A 17,815-nucleotide genomic window follows, 5' to 3' on the forward strand; every position below is an offset into this window, starting at 1 on the left:
TAACTTGACTAATATAATTACCCATCTGGTCTGCATTAGGTCTGCCATACCTCTAAAATGCATATGATGGGAGAACTTCAAAAGTTAACGACTTGGAGGCCTCAGTTATCCTCCCAACTTCTCCCCCCTTCTCTCTTTAGCAGACGAATTTTCGGCTCTTTATATACCTTTACTGTACCCACTTGTTACCACAATTAACCAATCGCTGACCCGAAACGACCCTACGCCACTTCCGGAATAAACAAATCAGGGAAAGTGCACGCAGTGAAGTTTTCTAATGGAGAATCATTAATAACCATACAAAATGGGATTTTATCTTCCAAAATGTGATAAGTACAAGTAGCTATTACTTTATTAATTTGATATAAACAATGACAATGAAGTGTTCAAAGATGAAACGTGATAAATGACATCAAACATGCTATCAAGATCGAGACCGGATCGAAATACAGTGAACCCGACTCCAAAACAATAATATACGATTGACAGCATATAATCAACATCTTTTACAACTATTTACCGATTATTTAATCACAATCATAGCAAGTATTATATTGTTACTATACATATTAATCTGATGAAATCAACGATTGAATAATACAATATGTATACGCTGCGAGTGATCAACTGGTATAAATACACAACGTGAAGAAATGAATTTCGTAACACTTGCAAATTAACCATTTTAATATCTAAACTATAAATTCAAAGATCGATTTCAACTATAAGACCTAACATACACAAATGGTTTTGTAAATATTTACCGATATACAAGCGGTTATCAAAAGTTCGTGAACTAGCGCCATAAAATAGAAAACCGCTTGAGGCACATGGTAGGCCTTTCAACTAATTTTTCAAGTTATACATATGGTAATAAACAATTGATAGATGTGATAGTATAGAAAATAAGGGGGTACCATTTATTTTTTATGTATAACACTTTAGCGATGTTGCAGTACAGTCGGATTGTTGTCGACGATTCTTGGTACGACCTAATTTTTGTATTCGAGAGTTGGGTGGCAGAGGATAGTTTTTTTGGCAATCATAACGTTTGACTGACGGTTTCTTTAATATTGAGCTGCTTTTAAAATGTGCATTGGAAAATTTTAAATTCTCTCTACATGTAATAATAATATGGTCTAGTCCCTTGAGGAATTTGAAGCTTTTAGGAATAAAACATGTACAACTTACACAATGAGCCCTAATGATGGCACAGGGACAATCTCAAAATTTCATGTAAATTAAGCCTATTTTCACCATTTCGCCGGATCCGCAACTGCTTCCAGGCCCGTGCTAATGCCCTAAGCTACCACACAAATTGCAGACCGACACTTGTACATACCATTGAACAGCAAGAGATAATGGCTCAACCACCTCGTTTTCAAGCTACAATTCATCCTATGAACCCACCCTGCTTTTCTGGTGAAATACCGGAAGAGTGATTTTTGATCTTAGTTTCGTATTTCTAGTCCATATCCCATAAACAGTAGTAGTGACACTAAAGTGTCATATATCAATAAAATATACAAGGCCACCAATTCCCTCCAAATGCACACATAAAATATTCTAGCAATAAAATTACCTATAATATACATTCAAACCTTAGGTTCCTCTATTTTTTCTAATTTTTGACCGGTACTTAATCCGAAACTATCCTCTGCCACCTTGGCGCCAATAAACAAACATCAGCTAACTGTCTCCTCCTTTTTCCAGGTAATTAACAGATTATTTTATATTTTATCTGATTGATTTTGTACAAGGTGACATGTTAGATACTATGCTAATTGTGCACATGCTTATTTAGATGCATTTGAGGTCAATTGTGCATATTTTGTTATCGAAGCGATCAGTGCAAATCCATGTGCTTTAAGATCACGTGATGAATAGTTTATAGTGAAGTAGCCAAAATTCATACAGTTATGCCTGTTCTTGTTTTAGTTCATGATTTATAAAACACATGTAGAAAATGTTATTCATAGCATAATATTTAGTTGAGTCAGATAGTAGTTGATGTCAAAGCAACAAGTCATGATTCCCGCACTTTCTACATCCGGGCATTTTCATATGGCTGCGTCCATACAGATATTATTGTTTACATTTCCATTAGTATAACTATGTTAATATGCAAGTATAATTGGCTATTGTATGATGTCTGATTGTTATCCAAGAGTTGTGTTTATTAGTGTAGCATATCACTATTATTATTATTTCAGTTTAAATTCAGTATTAAGTTTAAGGTAGCTACTTTGTGGTTGTGAACTTTGTGCCATAAAATGTCAGTATTATTATGCCAATCATATTGTTTCAATCAATCAAGTCTCATTAGTTAAAGTCTCAGGATAACCAGGATTAATTCACAGATCTAGTCATTTTGTTTACATTGTAATTACAAGTTAACTGTTGAAGTTCTACATACAAGTATCAGTATTGTTCCTTGATTATATAAATGCATCAGTTTCTAGTCATACATATTACTGTGTTCAAGAATGTGTATTTTGTTATTATACAGTTGTACGACCTAATTTTTGTATTCGAGAGTCGGCGCCAATAAACAAACATCAGCTAACTGTCTCCTCCTTTTTCCAGACTCTCTCCATTTGAAACCGGTTACATAGATATATTTGTAGGTACGTGAAATTCTCAAAAAAAGATTATAACCTATACATACCTTTGATTAAATCATAAAAAAAAAATAATCATCAATATTTGATTTGTACGATGTGGTGTTTTAAGGACAGGTAACTCAAGTGCGAAAAACGACCAACAAGGTGCCGATTTTTGAGTTATCGTTTATAGGAATGACATATAGGCTGCTTCAACTGGTATTGTTATGTACACAAAAGGGTTCCTTATATTCTTTGGTACACAAAAGGTTTGATCAAAACAAGGAGAATGTCTTCACTCTATACCTGGAATAACGGGATCAATGAATTGAAAACGGACTATATTCAAGATTTTTAACTCTCCCTAACAGTTGTTATGAAGAAGAAAATATAATGCCATGTTTTTTGTTTGTGCATTGTTGTGCTTCATCTATAAAGATAAATATTTCTACAATTAAATGCAACAATAAATTATCTTATTCTTTTCACTAAGCATGAAGAAGAACGATCAAGTATAAAAATTTAATCAGGTCAAAATTAAGAAGGGGGATGGATTTCACTTTATATTCTTATTAAAAATTTCACTTATATTTTATTGTACAGTGTATATATCTACATGATAATTAAGTTGAACATTTGAGCTAAATTTTAAAACCACTGGATTTCCCCGACAGTGAAGGAATACTTGGGAAATGCTAAAACTTGACATCCTTAAAAACAATTAGCTTCCTCGAACCCGCTCTAAACAAGTTCCGGTAATGGGTTATCGTTCTTTTCATCGAACCCTAGCGGCAGTTGAAAGGCCTACACATGGATGAATTTTTAAACATTAAGGAAGCCCTAAACACTGCACGCTAAAGAGTTTTCCGGTAGGTCGGTAATTTTTGGTAGTTGGAGTGATCCGCCCCTGTATTTATTCGGGAAAAAAATTCCGATAATATTCTAAAAATATGAAAATAAATTACCCCCCTTACCGCTCTTTAGGGTGAAAAAGGTAGAAATAGTGTAAATTTGTGAAGGCGACGAAATCATGGCAGACAAGTCTGACAACACTTCGTCTATTTTGAGAAGACGGTATAAAAGCGGAAGATTTCGGCCAAAATTTAAGTCTGCTACAACTTCAGTTCCTTCAACTGAGGCAACGGAAAGAAAAACATGCGCGGAAGCCATAGCAGGAAAAAAATTAGTAGGAGAATTAATGTGTTAAAAGTAACATAGATACATATGATAACTGCAAAAATGCATGAAATCAAGGTGGTAAGATTGAACATCTAACTGAATATTATTCCCACTTCGTTATTCTAGTTTAAAATCACACCACAGTGTCTGATAAACATTCACAGCCCGAGTTTCCTCTACAATGAAAGGAACTTTCATAATTTTCGTTTTGCTATGTTGTATAGACCAAACATACAGAAGTAAACTTGTTGAAAAAGCTTTGGGGCCTGACACAATAAACATTGTCAGTTATTCAACAAACATTTTTACACCAAATAAAAAGAAGGAAGGAAGAGATAACTGCCTAACATATTTAGCATTGATACTGTTGATCGCTTCCAACGACGTAAACCCAAATCCGGGCCCAGTATGCCAAAGTGGTAGCAGTGTTTTCCAATGTGGTACGTGTGATGAACCAGTCACATGGGACCACAGAGCAATAATATGTGACACCTGTAATCAATGGTTCCATATACACTGCCAAGACATCCATAGTGGGACATACAGCATCCTGATAAGTGAGGGAAGGTCTGTGAGATGGGATTGTCTGATTTGTGGAAACCCTAACTATAGCGACGTTTGCTATGGAACCACAACACTAGAGACATCAAACCAGTTCTCACTCCTAGCAAACATAGATGATCCAACTGGAGAGGTGCAACCCATACCTATCCCTATTCATGCATCTACACCAGAACGGAAACCAAAACAAGGTAAAGGAAAACCCTTTATCCCGTTTAGAGTACTGAACATAAACTGTCAATCTATCAGAAACAAACAACACCAGACTGAGAATGTTATAGACAGCTTAAAACCTGACGTAGTAATAGCAACAGAGACTTGGTTAGATCCAAGCATCGAGAACAGCCAATTTTTCCCCACAAATTATAATATATATTGAAAAGATAGAACAAACCGTGTAGGTGGAGGTGTGCTCATCGCTATTCATAACATATTCCTGAGCTCAGAGATGCCAGAATTAGACACTGAAGGGGAGATTGTCTGGGCCCGTATACAGCAAAGTGGACAGAAAGATCTCAGAATTTGTGCATTTTATAATCCTAAAGCATCTGAAGACCTAACAGCTTTTGAAACATCAGTTCAACGTGCATGTAGCCCAAACTCGCAGATATTGATTGGGAGTGATTTCAACTTGCCAGGATGGAATTGGAAAGATAAATTTCTCAAATCTGGAACCCAACATACGAAAAATCACTACCATCTAGCAGATATATTGGATGATAACGGACTCACGCAAATGGTGGAGATACCAACTAGAAATGAAGCAATATTGGATCTATTCATAACAAACATTCCAAACAGGGTTCAACAGGTAGAAACAACACCAGGCATATCTGATCACGATATAGTGTTCATGGAAATAGACACAGACATGAAAAGGAATAGACAGAAGCCTAGAAAGATACCACTCTATAAAAAGGCAAATTGGACAAGCATGGCAGAAGAAATGAAAACACTCTATGGAAACATCAAAGACGAGGATGAAAAAGGGGGAGATATAGAGAATTTATGGAAAATGTTTCGATCAGGTTTAGAGAAAGCAATAGATACACATATTCCAACTAAGTTAGCAAGACAGAAAAATAAATTGCCATGGATAACAGGGGACATCAGGAAACTCATAAAGAGACGTGACAGGGCTTACAAGCGAAAAAAGAAAGCACACTATAAAGATGACATCAAGAAGTATAAGGAATTGAAACATCAAACCCAGAAACAGTTCTAGGAGAGCATATTGGTCATATATCGAGGATATACTCACTCCAGATGTTGAAGACAGCACAGCCAAAGGGGTGTCAAAAAGATTCTGGACATACATCAAGCATAAAAAGAGCGATAAAGGTGGAGTTTCACCATTAAAACAGAATGGCAAACTTGAAACTGACCCTGTAGAAATGGCTAACATATTAAACGAACAGTTCAAGTCTGTTTTCTCAGACTCCGAAAGGGTTAGCAAGGAAGACTTCAAAAGAGGCAATTATATGAAAGGCAAACCATCAGACTACCCAGAAGCAAGAGACATTAACATCACTGAGGCAGGAGTCTTTAAACTACTCAAAAACTTAAATGCACACAAAGCTGGGGGCCCTGATAACATCAAACCCACTGTCCTGAAGGAACTTGCCAGCGAGCTTGCACCAACACTGACACTAATATTTAGAAAATCCTTGATTGAGGGAGAAGTAACATCTGACTGGAGAAAAGCCCGAATAACACCAGCATTCAAAAAAGGAAAAAAATACACACCAGAGAACTATAGACCAATATCCCTTACATGTGTGTGTTGTAAGATCATGGAACATATTGTAACAAGCCATATTATGAATCTTGCAGAAAAAAATAACATCCTATATCCACTCCAGCATGGATTCAGAAGTAAAAGATCATGCGAAACACAGTTGATAGAATGTGTGGACGACTTAACTAGAAATCTGGAAAATGGAAAGCAAACTGATTTACACATTTTAGATTTTTCTAAAGCTTTTGATAAAGTGTCCCATAGCCTACTTCTTCATAAATTACATCACTATGGAATCAGAGGAAACACACATCGTTGGATAGAAGCTTTCCTTTCAAACAGGAGCCAGGTCGTGGTGGTCGAAGGGGAAGAGTCGGATGTTGGTAAGGTTGAGTCTGGAGTACCCCAGGGATCAGTCCTTGGCCCGAGTCTATTCCTCTTCTACATAAATGATCTACCAAACCACCTAACCTCTACAGTTCGGCTCTTTGCAGATGATACCATAGTATATTTAACTATATCAACAAATTTAGATTGTCACACCCTTCAAGAAGACCTTGATAAACTCTCTCTTTGGGAAACAAAATGGAAAATGGAATTTCATCCAGATAAATGTACAGTACTTACAGTTTCAAAAAAGAAAAACCCTATCATTTACAACTATACCCTTCACAATCATATACTTGTCCATGAAGAATCTACAAAATATCTAGGCTGTACTATAACATCCGATCTAAATTGGGGACTACATATTTCAAATATCTGTAAGAAGGCAAATAAAACTTTAGGATTCCTACAACGCAATCTCCATATATCATCCAGATCAATAAAGGCGAGAGCATACATATCTCTGGTAAGACCGCAGCTGGAATATGCTTCGACAGTTTGGGACCCATACCAACAAGGTCACATAGATATGTTGGAAAAGGTGCAAAGAAGAGCGGCACGATACGTCATGGGAAATTATAGAAATAGATCTAGCGTAGGAGAAATGATTAAACATCTGGAATGGAAAAATTTAAAAAGTAGAAGGAAAGATGCAAACTTGAGTATGATGTATAAGATAATAAACAACAAAGTAGCCATCAGACCAGAGGACCACTTCACTAAGCCTGTAAGAAGATCGCGGCACACAAAACAACACTCTCTTGCAATACCATCTGCAACCAAGGACTGTAGAAAGTGGTCATTCTTCTGTAAAACCGTAAAAGAATGGAATAGCCTGCCAGAGGACATCGCGGCAGCAGAATCACTCGAGATCTTCAAATCTCGAGTGACTAAGATAGACTAACTTAAAAAATCCTTCTTTTATCCAGTTTTTAAAAAAACAAACAAACAAACAAACCAAAAAAAAAAGTTTCTTTTAATCATGCAAACATGCGCACACCTAACTGGCAAAATCTTCAACTTGATGAAGGCGGCCAGATAGAGGAAGAAGAAGAAGAAGAAGAAGAAGAAGAACTTTACGATAATCGTTGCTAATAAGGCTTTCGGAAAGTTGTAAAACAATATCATTGCGTCCTTAGAAGTAGAATGTTTTGTTATTATTGTATTTATTGAAATTTTGTTAAGAATGGATCATGGTTATGCAAGACCATCAGTTCCTGTTCATGCTAACAGTATTACAGTATCCGCATCGTTATTCTTTACAGGATACACGATACGATAGGATACACGCACGATAGGACGGGATACACGCACGATAGGATAAACGCAAAACACGATAAACGCAAAACACGATAAACGCAAAATACGATAAACGCAAAATACGATAGACCTGATAAACGATCTTCACGATAGGATAAACGCAAAACCTGATAGGATTGTTTCAAAATGCGGAGCGTTTTTTGACAAGACGAAAAGTTTCCTTTTTGATATATCGTAGTATGATAATTCTAATTACTTGCAAAGCCGCAAATCTAAATGATGAAATATATTAAATTTACCATGATAAAAAAATTGAAGTAATGATGCTTTGTAAAAGATTTTTTTTTTCGTCAATAAAATTGATCGTCCTCAATTTCAAACTGTAATTATTTAAGATTAATTCCACTCTATGATGGAAATTATGCGATTGTTTGTGTAATTATAAAAATGTCGAGATTCCATCGAATCGTTAAATTTGAATTTTGAGTCGTTGAATTACGTAGATTTTAATTTGTTGGAGGCTCAAAAATTCGGTAGACAAGCAAAGTTTTACACCCATGTGCAATAAATTCGCGAAAGGTTATAAATATATTCATTATTTTAACAAATAAAACCTTATGAAATTCATAACAAACATCGATTATTTTTACGGAAGGACTCCATGTAAAAAATGAAATACTTGGATTCAATATCTTGTGCTAGAAGTCTGCGATGTATCCAAAATCGCCATTACATGTAATAATCTGTATTTAATAAATCTTACGAAAAAAATTATTAGTCATAATTAAGGGGGGGGGGGGTGAAAAATTATCATTATAATTATTTTAAGGTTAACGCTTTTCCTCATTTTTTTACGAATTTGCTTTAATTTATATTTTATATAAATTAATTTTATATTTATTACGTTTTAAACAAATGACTTGCTGAAATTGCTAGTTGCATTGACACAGACTGTGCATTGGACTGTGATTAAATTATCTCTCCTATATATAAATATATCTGTTACACATATCCCGTGTACATAGAAATTATTTACATATTCCAAGTACATACATTGTATATGTACATATGAGGAAGGAGGCCGACCGAAAGAAATTGAATTCAATAAAATTAATAAACGTCACTAGATTTGTCATCATCTACATGTACATGTAGTATCCGAAAAAAAATATCGCATTTCTATTCTTTTGTATTTATTCTCTGGTATTTCTAATGCTATAGACCTGTAAGATTAAGAAGGGAGCATGCAGACGTATACCTAAAAATGTTACAGTGTACCAACATGTGCAGTATACAATAGAAATATAATGCTTATATAATTATGCCCATCAACAACAATAGTGTCTTTAACATTTTTTGTTTGCTTTTCAACACATTTCTTTTTATACCCCCCCCCCCCCCAAAGAAATGAAATTATTTTCTAAGCCTGCCTGTGTTATAAACATTTACAATAACGTGATATGACCTTTATTATCATAACTGACAAAACAGTGAAGAGAAGATATGTACAATATACACTGTATTAAACAGAAAATATTACATACATGAAGAAAGGATAACAGAGTGTAATATCAACCAAGAATTTGTATCTACTATAGACACATGTATGCTACATTGTAAGCTTACAATGTGTGTGAATATATTTATTGGGTACTTAAACTTTGTATCAAATAAATAACATTGAATGATTACATACTCTTGTTTACAGCATATTAGAACGCACACACAAATAAATTATAAATTTAATTAATTTTCACAATACGACAATTGGATTTTCGAACTGAATAATTGTAAATTATAGCTATTAGACTTTGTATTATTTGTTACAAAACTTATATGGGACAACTTCGGCAAAATTAGACAAAACTTTGTAAATTATGAAAATATTAATCCCACTTGAGGCACAGTCAGCAGGGAAAGGGGGAGGGGGTCCATAACCACTCAAAAAAGATCCAATTCAAACAGCAATAATAATAAATAAATGAATAAATAAATAAAAATATATATTGACTTCTTGAATATAGTCAAGTATTTAATGCAATCGATAAACTAATAAAATTAAATTCAAGGTATTTACTCGTCTTGTGCATCACGGCAGATCCGGGCTATTTCTTTAATTTTTTTTTTTTAAATGTATCTTTGAGGCGTCTTTAATTAAAAAAAAAAATCGTGCGAGGCAAAGATCGTATTTTTCTGGCAAGAATTATTTACCATATTCTTCGATGAATAGAATTTTCGAACAATTGTAACAGTTTCCTTTTGTATTACACAGAAAACCCGAAGATCCGGAAGTACCGCAAGCGCAGTTTTTTTTTTTATTTGATCACACCAATCATGTTCAAGACCGTAAACCTATAAAAATTATATAATAGTATACAAATGAACTAAATCAACGGAGTTTGGGATACACACATCGCCTCTATTTTATTTGATTCATTTATTCAATTATTAATCGTAACGGAATTTTGTACATTTACCAATTTTCTTAGTATAAAATCTTTAAATGTTAATTGTTGTTCATACAAATAATAAACAATATCCAGAAAATAAGTAGATGCATTTCGTTGAAACCTAGGATAGGATTCAAGGTAAATACTTGACAGGTGAGAGAGGAGTTCAGGTATGTCGACGGTGAATACACACGGGCCGGTCATGTAGGGGGAAAAGGAGGGGGATTCTTGACCTGACAAGAAGACAGTTTACTGATTAGGCATGACTGGTACATATATGTGTCAGTTCTCTTGTCACGGGAGTGCTTCCACTGGTCATTTAGTTACAGTATATACCCATTTCATTTCCATGCCGAAATAGTAATAAAAATTAGTATGATTTTGTTTATTTATTTATTGTTATTTTTTTAACATCTTCTAACTGCAGTAGTTAAATATGAATTGCAAACATCTATATTATAATATATAATTATCAAATGATGAATCGAATGGAGCATGTTCATGTAAAATAAATTGTAATTTAACTTGTAGACATATCACAGAAATAAATAAATAAAAAGGAATAACAAAACTTGGGCGCATTGACAAAATTTATGTTTCCGTAATAGACCTAATAAAGCTGCTGATATTTTTTTTTATTTAAAATTTATTTTTGCACACATACATGATGTACCTACTGTTTTATGCTTCTATAATTATCAAAACAAAGTTAATAAAGGTCTTGCTTTTGTGACTATATCTATGTAAAGGAATTAAAATATTTCTTTGACAAAAATATTTCTTACAAATCGAAAAATTAAAAAAATAATAACGAATGACTAGTAGATCGATTATTTCATGTCCCAAAATAGAATATGACTTTCAATTTACCCTCTCTGCTTGGTCACGGTACTTGACCTTTATTTATTTTTTTAATTAATTAATTTATTTATTTATTTATTTACTTATTTATTTATTTTTATTTAACATATATACCAGAGTTAGAGTATTAATTTCTCTTTCTGTTAAACAGTTAAATTAATCCTAAAAAAATTAACAAAACGAAAAATGAACTCGAGATATCTCGGGTTTTTCTTCTCAAGGTAAAGATAAAAAACGAGGGTTTCCGAATGCACACGATAAACGCAAAACACGATACACGATAGAACCTGATAAACGATCTTCACGATAAACGCAAAACCTGATAAACGGAAAACACGATAGAAAACGCAAAACGTGATAAACGGAAAACACGATACGATAGGATACACGCACGATACGATAGGATACACGCACGATACGATAGGATACACGCACGATAGGACACGATAGAATTGTAAAGAATAACGATGCGGGTACTGTATGAGTATCAGCGTTGACGAGGGTTGGTCAGAATATGACGAGGAGGACGAGGAAGAAATAGATATGTACGATAGATATTACAGTGGCGATGATCTGTCTGTAGACGAAGTTAATGAGGAAGACACATCCAGATATTACAAAGAATCTGCTTGATTGGAATGAGGTATTTCTTTATTTGCTCATATGATATGTAGCATTGTAAGTTAATTAAAAATGTGAAGTGTTTGATAATATTATAAAGCTTTCCTAAATAATGCCTATCTTTTCTTTATTTTTTAGGCTTTCTGCAAGCCACAAGTTTTTTGTCTTTTGTATTAACACTGGTAATAAAATGGGCATGAAACGTGTGGAATGCAAGAATGTTCTTTAGTTTTCATCACCTTCCGTTTCTATTTTGATTAATTATTATATAATGTTATTTACATGTTGTTATTTATTTGAGTATTAATATTAGTTCCAATCAAATACATGTATCATTCAAAGGGTCGTCGAGTGGTAGAATTGGGTGTGCTAGCAGCACATCTACAGAAAGGATGCAAGAAATGTGGGGCTGTATTACATCTTTGGGATTGTATTCAAGAGAGGCATTATGGCCTTGGAAGTATCTTGTACATAAAGGTAAATGTCAAATTCATCTTCATCAAAATAAAAATTAATGCTAATAATAACAATACTTCAGTTTGTTAGTGTTCATCATGTTTCATATGAAATATTTCATTAATTTTGTAGTGTACCATTTGCAGTTACATTTCAAACATTCCCATAGGAAAACGACATGAAAAAAACATTTGGGATATGAACACAAAGCTTGGTGCAGGTAATTTCAGAAAACTTTGCAATATGAACATTTTAGGCAACATATTTGATAGTGAATAATACATGTATTTTATTTTCACCATTCATGTCTTGTAGGTATTGCCAACAGTGGAATAGGGTTTTCTGTTTTACAAATGTTATTTGCTTCATTGAATATCCCTGGTGTAGCAGCTGGAACAGTAAAGAAAAGAGACAGAGAAGCAGGAAAGGCCATCGAATCTGTTGCCCAAAAAAGTTGCAATGATGCTCTTGATGAAGAATTAAAAATGAATGATGGGTAATTTAAAAAAAATAGTTTTATGAAAAATATATACCAAACTTCACAATCTCAATCCATATTTTCTTTCAAATTCTTCTGTGAATGTGTAATTCTTTTTATCATATATTTTTAGAAAAGTTGAAATAAGAGTTGCAGCTGATGCTGGATGGCAAACTAGATCTAGTGGGAGAAAATATAACAGCTATTCAGGTATGCATTGAAGAAGAAACATATTTTTTTTTTTAAATTTCTTTTCGTGAAAGAAAACTTATTTACAACATGTACAAAGTGACTTATGAATATATTTCTATTTATTTTTATAAACCACAGGTCACAGTGTACTAATAGGTGATAAATCTGGGAAGATATTGCGATATGATTATAGATGCAGAAAATGCAGACTATGTGAAAATGCAAAAAGAAAAGGCATTCAGCCCATTGACCATGATTGCAGGTAAAATGTTGATAATTATCAAATGTATAATGTGTAAAAAAAGAAATACATAGTTAAAAAAATCAGTGTCAGTAAATGGTGAAGGTTATTGCAAATCAATGTAATATTTATCTTTTTATACCCCTGCTCCGAAGGAGAGGGGGGTATGCTGTTTTACCCTTGTGTGTCAAGCTCTGTGTGTGTGTCTGTCTGTCGATAACAATTTTCCTTGCAGTTTTTTCAGCAAGTACTCATTGCAGATGCTTGAAATTTTAGCACATTCTTTGTTTAGCCTTGCCATATTGTGGGATTCATTTTTGTACGAATCTGATGTCAATTTCCTGTTTATCTGTACGTCTGTCTGTACCATACATAACAAATTTTTGTCGCAGTTTTCTCAGTAACTTCTCTTTGCAAATGCATGAAAGTTTACACACTCTTTGTTTAGGCATGCAATATGGTATGATTCATTTCTGTTTGGATCTGATGTCAACTTCTTGTTTATCTGTATGTCTGTCTGTAACTCAAGTTGTGTATATTCACATCAAAGCAGGGGTATTACTAGTGAGCATTGGCTCACAGAATTCGTGTTTCTGCATGCTTATTTTTATATTTTACTTTACAGAAAGAATTGGGATGGCTCAGCCAAAGCTATGGAGCCAGACATGATTGTGGGCATGTTGAAAGACTTGGAAAAAGAGAATATTCATCCTCATGAATTAGTAATGGATGATGATAGTACCGCCATTTCACGGGCAAGGAAAAAATGTGATCAAACTATTACAAAATTCAGTGACAGAAACCACCTAAAGAAAACATTTTCAAATAAACTATATGATTTGCAAAGAGTAAAAAAGTATCAACAACTGAGAGGAAAAACCATAACACATCTAAAGAAATGTTTTTCTTATGTGCTTGCCCAGCACCAGAAAAAGCCTGAAGAGTTGAAAAAATCTTTATTGTGTATTATTCCTCATATGTATGGAGACCATCTGGCATGCCCTTCATGGTGTAAATATAAGCGGAATCCTGCAAATTACATTCCACGGAATCTTCCATACAGCAGGTATCTAACATGCCTAGAGTTGAAAAAGGATTTGGAAGCAATTATTCAGACATATGCTCAACAAGCTGAAAAACTATCTGATCTGGGATCCACACAAGCGTGCGAAAGTTTTAATCACATTGTTGCCTCAAAACATCCAAAGAACCTCTACCTGTCAGGATCAGAAAGTACAAGTTTCAGAATTGCTGCAGCTGTTGCACAGAAAAACATTGGAAAGTCTTATATACAAGAACTAGGTATATATGTATAATGCAAAAAATTATGTAATATAAAGTAATCATATCTTCTCATTTTATGTAAATGAAATAATATGAGTAATATTTTTGTTTACATGTATATTTACAGGTCAATGACCAATTGAATATGTCACCTGGAACCTATACTGAAATGGCGGTTGAAAAGATGGACAGAAAGAGAAAGTTACAGAAGATTAGACAGAGTAGTGCAGAGTACAAGAAAAGGAGATGTGAAATTAGGAAATCCTCAAGTCAAGATCAGGGTAGTAAAGAAGTGCGTGAAGGAAAAACGTATGAAGCATCAGTTGGACTAGAGGAAATGGATGAGGATCAGGACATCAATTCCATTCCAAGTGCCTCTGTTGAACCAGAGAGAATACCAGTAACAAATACCGATTGCACACTTGTTTACTTTGACCTAGAAGCAACAGGTTTAGGTAAATTTTTACACAATGTAGAAAAGTTATACATATATTTCCATGAGACATTATATATATATATATATATATATATATATATATATATATATATATATATATATATATATATATATATATATATATATATATATATATATTTCAAGATACATTGTTTTAGATATGTTTTATAGGTTCATAATCAGAAATATTGGAAATAGGAGCTGCAAGAGGACATGACATCTTTCAGAAGTACATAAAACCCAATGGTACAATATCTGCAAAGGCAACTTGTGTGACTGGTCTACATATGATTGACACTGAACTATACTACAGAGATCAAGAACTTACAACAACAGACTTGAAATCAGCACTCCAAAAGTTTTCAGAGTGGCTATCGGACACAAATTCTAATATTCTTGTAAGCCACAATGGATTCCGGTTTGACTTTCCATTATTTATGCAAAGCATTACATCACAAAATATTGTTATGAATACATGTATTGCCGGTTTTATAGACACTTTGGAGGTTTTTAAAAATTCTAATGTAAAGACACAAACTGGCAGCTTTTCTCGGGAGTCTCTTTTGAGAGAAGCAGGTATCCAATCGACAGGAGTTTCTCATTGTGCCCTAACGGATGCTATGGACCTACAAAATTTAGTGATTTTTCATAACTCTGTTGAGGCAAAGTGCAGTTTACAATTATGTTTTACAGCATCAAACATTTTCTCTAGTAAAGAATGACAATTTGAAATCTCTTGAAGTCTTAGTTCAGGGAAAACTTATTAGAATTCATGGCAAATAAAATTGCAAAATCAGGTTTAAATATGAAATATATTAAATTAGCACACTCAAGAAATGGTGAAGATGGAGTAAAAAACTTGTTTCAAGAAATTGTAAATGGAAAAGCAAGAGTTACAAAATGTAAGAAAATAATCAATTCAGTGTCCAATTATTTATCTAGTCAGTTGTAAAGAGTTACCTCCCTTTGTTTTTCATAATTGTAAATATATTATTTCATTTTTTATCTCTCTTATATACCTGGCTCCACCATGTAAGATATGAATTTTTGTACACCATATGGCCAAACCTTTGTTTTTATTTTTAGAAAATTTCAGAAATTTCATATTTAAAAAAGATATGTGTGATTATCATTTCATTTTTCATAATCTGTTGTATGAAATGTCAAATATTTCTGAATTTGTCATTGACATTCTGTGTATTTATTATTTTTTTTATATGTTGATTGATGTAACCCTGGTCTAAGACTTTAAGAGATTTCAAAGTAATTTAAATATCTAATAAATAATTTTTTTTTCACTTTCATACATATTTCCTTATTTTTGTAATTTTTTCTTAAAAAAAGGTGGCATCCTTGTATGAAAATATTTTTAAAAAATTATTAGTGCACTAAGTTATAGTATATATTTCTTTAAAGTCTTAAATTTTCCTCATTGTTGGTGTTTAGAGCTTCCTTAATAAGCATCATCTTTTTAATTTTTTGATGAATTGTTAATGTTTTTGTTAGCAATGGTATGTCCAGGCCGCGAAACCTCGAAGATGACATATATTCTACCTGAGTGTAACTGAGAAAAACTCTTTTTATATGAGCATTTGTCATCCTAAAAATCCCGTTAATTCACTCAAGTGATATGACACAACTGTTCCGTAAAAGTTGCAATTTTTACCTCAATCTGTAAGTTCTTTGATTTTGTTTTGGTTAAATTTTATATGGAATGTCCAAACTATTAAGGGGTTAAAAAAGACGTCAAAAGGGTGTCTTTTTCCTACAGTACGGGCAACGCGGTTTTGTCATTTAACCGCGCCCCCTCCGCGGTGTATTAATCCTTTCCGCGATACACCATCGCGGTTTTTCATCGCGGTGCAGGTAACAGACCATCTTTACCGCGGCGGTGTGAACTACCGTTCTTCGTCAGCTCTGATATTTTACCTGTACGCACATGTATTTGCAATCACCGATCTTTTTAGGGGGGGGGGGGGGTCTCTAGGAATGTTTTTTAACGTCAGGAAAATTATTTTGTTTCGGTAAGAAGAATTGTTTTTCTTTGATTGGAGAATAATGCCTTTTATGTGACTAAACAAATTTGTATTTGTATTATCAATTAATAATATATACAGTGTAGATTTTTTTTTAAATAAGAGAGTACATGTATACAATTATTTATATTTTTTAAAGTATAGTTTCGTTACGAGTTTAATGGATACTAGATTTAATTTTTGTATAATAAGAATCATCATCAGCATTTTGAATTAAATTTAACAACTTGAAAGCTACATTGCAGATTTCCCTTATATGTTAAAACGTTCATCGTTTAATTGCCGAGTATGTAAGTTTGCCGTAAATATGTAGAGTAAGATATCTTAATCAACATTTTCATTCATTTCTTCTACTTTTTCTTAAAATTCTTTCATTAACAAGGGTTGTGATTTAACAAGCATTGCTCACGGAATCCACGTGCACTGTTCTGTCGCGCATGGATCGAGTCATCCAATCATTAATTTTAGGGTGTTATTGGTGGATCAATTAATAAACTAGAGGGATTCCGGGGGGTTGTACCGCCTATCCCCATTCTTCGGGACATCTGTTTAGTTTTTCGAATGTTTAAAAATTTATGCGAATATTGTTATTTATCAAGTAAGAATAATTTAACAATACATAGTATTGAACTAAATAAATACACTTGTTCATTTTTTAAAAATCAATTTCTAATTTTCAATCCACTGATAGGACCTCCTCTTTCTGAAATACATGTAGCTGGATCTATCTAATATGCAATGGAATCAATTATTTGTAATGTGTTCAGGTAAAAAGATAATCATTGCGTAACACTTCCTGTCTGCTTTAACTTCTGCTAGCATGTATGAGTTTTAAAATACACAGACTAGACCAAGTGCCAAACATTGTCCGTTGAATGGCTTTGGTCAATGTACTTCCTCGTAAATATTCTCATTAAATTATAAATTTCAGTGATTGTTATATTTATTTTTCAATAAAATATCCTGCTAGTTGTATTTATTTTACAATAAAATATCATGCTATCATTCAGT

At 33.3% G+C, this 17,815-nt stretch overlaps 2 protein-coding genes across 2 annotated transcripts in view; both read left to right on the forward strand.

Annotated features, from left to right (window-relative positions):
• Nucleotides 1-17,815, forward strand: part of LOC133201783 (fibropellin-3-like) — a 51,980-nt gene that overhangs the window by 25,075 nt on the left and 9,090 nt on the right. The window lies entirely within an intron of this gene.
• Nucleotides 11,808-15,956, forward strand: LOC133201777 (uncharacterized). The gene is made up of 8 exons (XM_061337579.1): nucleotides 11,808-12,137; nucleotides 12,249-12,336; nucleotides 12,432-12,612; nucleotides 12,728-12,804; nucleotides 12,925-13,048; nucleotides 13,653-14,329; nucleotides 14,439-14,766; nucleotides 14,940-15,956. Exons 1-7 carry the CDS (start codon nucleotides 11,988-11,990, stop codon nucleotides 14,444-14,446), a joined length of 1,305 nt encoding a protein of 434 aa, XP_061193563.1. The 5' UTR covers nucleotides 11,808-11,987; the 3' UTR covers nucleotides 14,447-14,766; nucleotides 14,940-15,956.

Source organism: Saccostrea echinata, unplaced genomic scaffold (genome assembly GCF_033153115.1).
Source record: "Saccostrea echinata isolate AGI-Se365-2 ecotype Australia unplaced genomic scaffold, CSIRO_AGI_Sech_v1 ptg000045l, whole genome shotgun sequence".
NCBI classification, from domain to species: Eukaryota; Metazoa; Mollusca; class Bivalvia; order Ostreida; family Ostreidae; genus Saccostrea; species Saccostrea echinata.

What these genes read in the sequence shown, in the direction of transcription:
- LOC133201777 (XM_061337579.1), top strand. Translation starts at nt 11,988, where the DNA reads ATGTATCATTCAAAGGGTCGTCGAGTGGTAGAATTGGGTGTGCTAGCA. An exon ending in GAATTAAAAATGAATGATGG is followed by an intron (nt 12,613 to 12,727) that starts GTAATTTAAAAA and finishes ATATATTTTTAG; the next exon opens with AAAAGTTGAAATAAGAGTTG. An exon ending in CCCATTGACCATGATTGCAG is followed by an intron (nt 13,049 to 13,652) that starts GTAAAATGTTGA and finishes TTTACTTTACAG; the next exon opens with AAAGAATTGGGATGGCTCAG.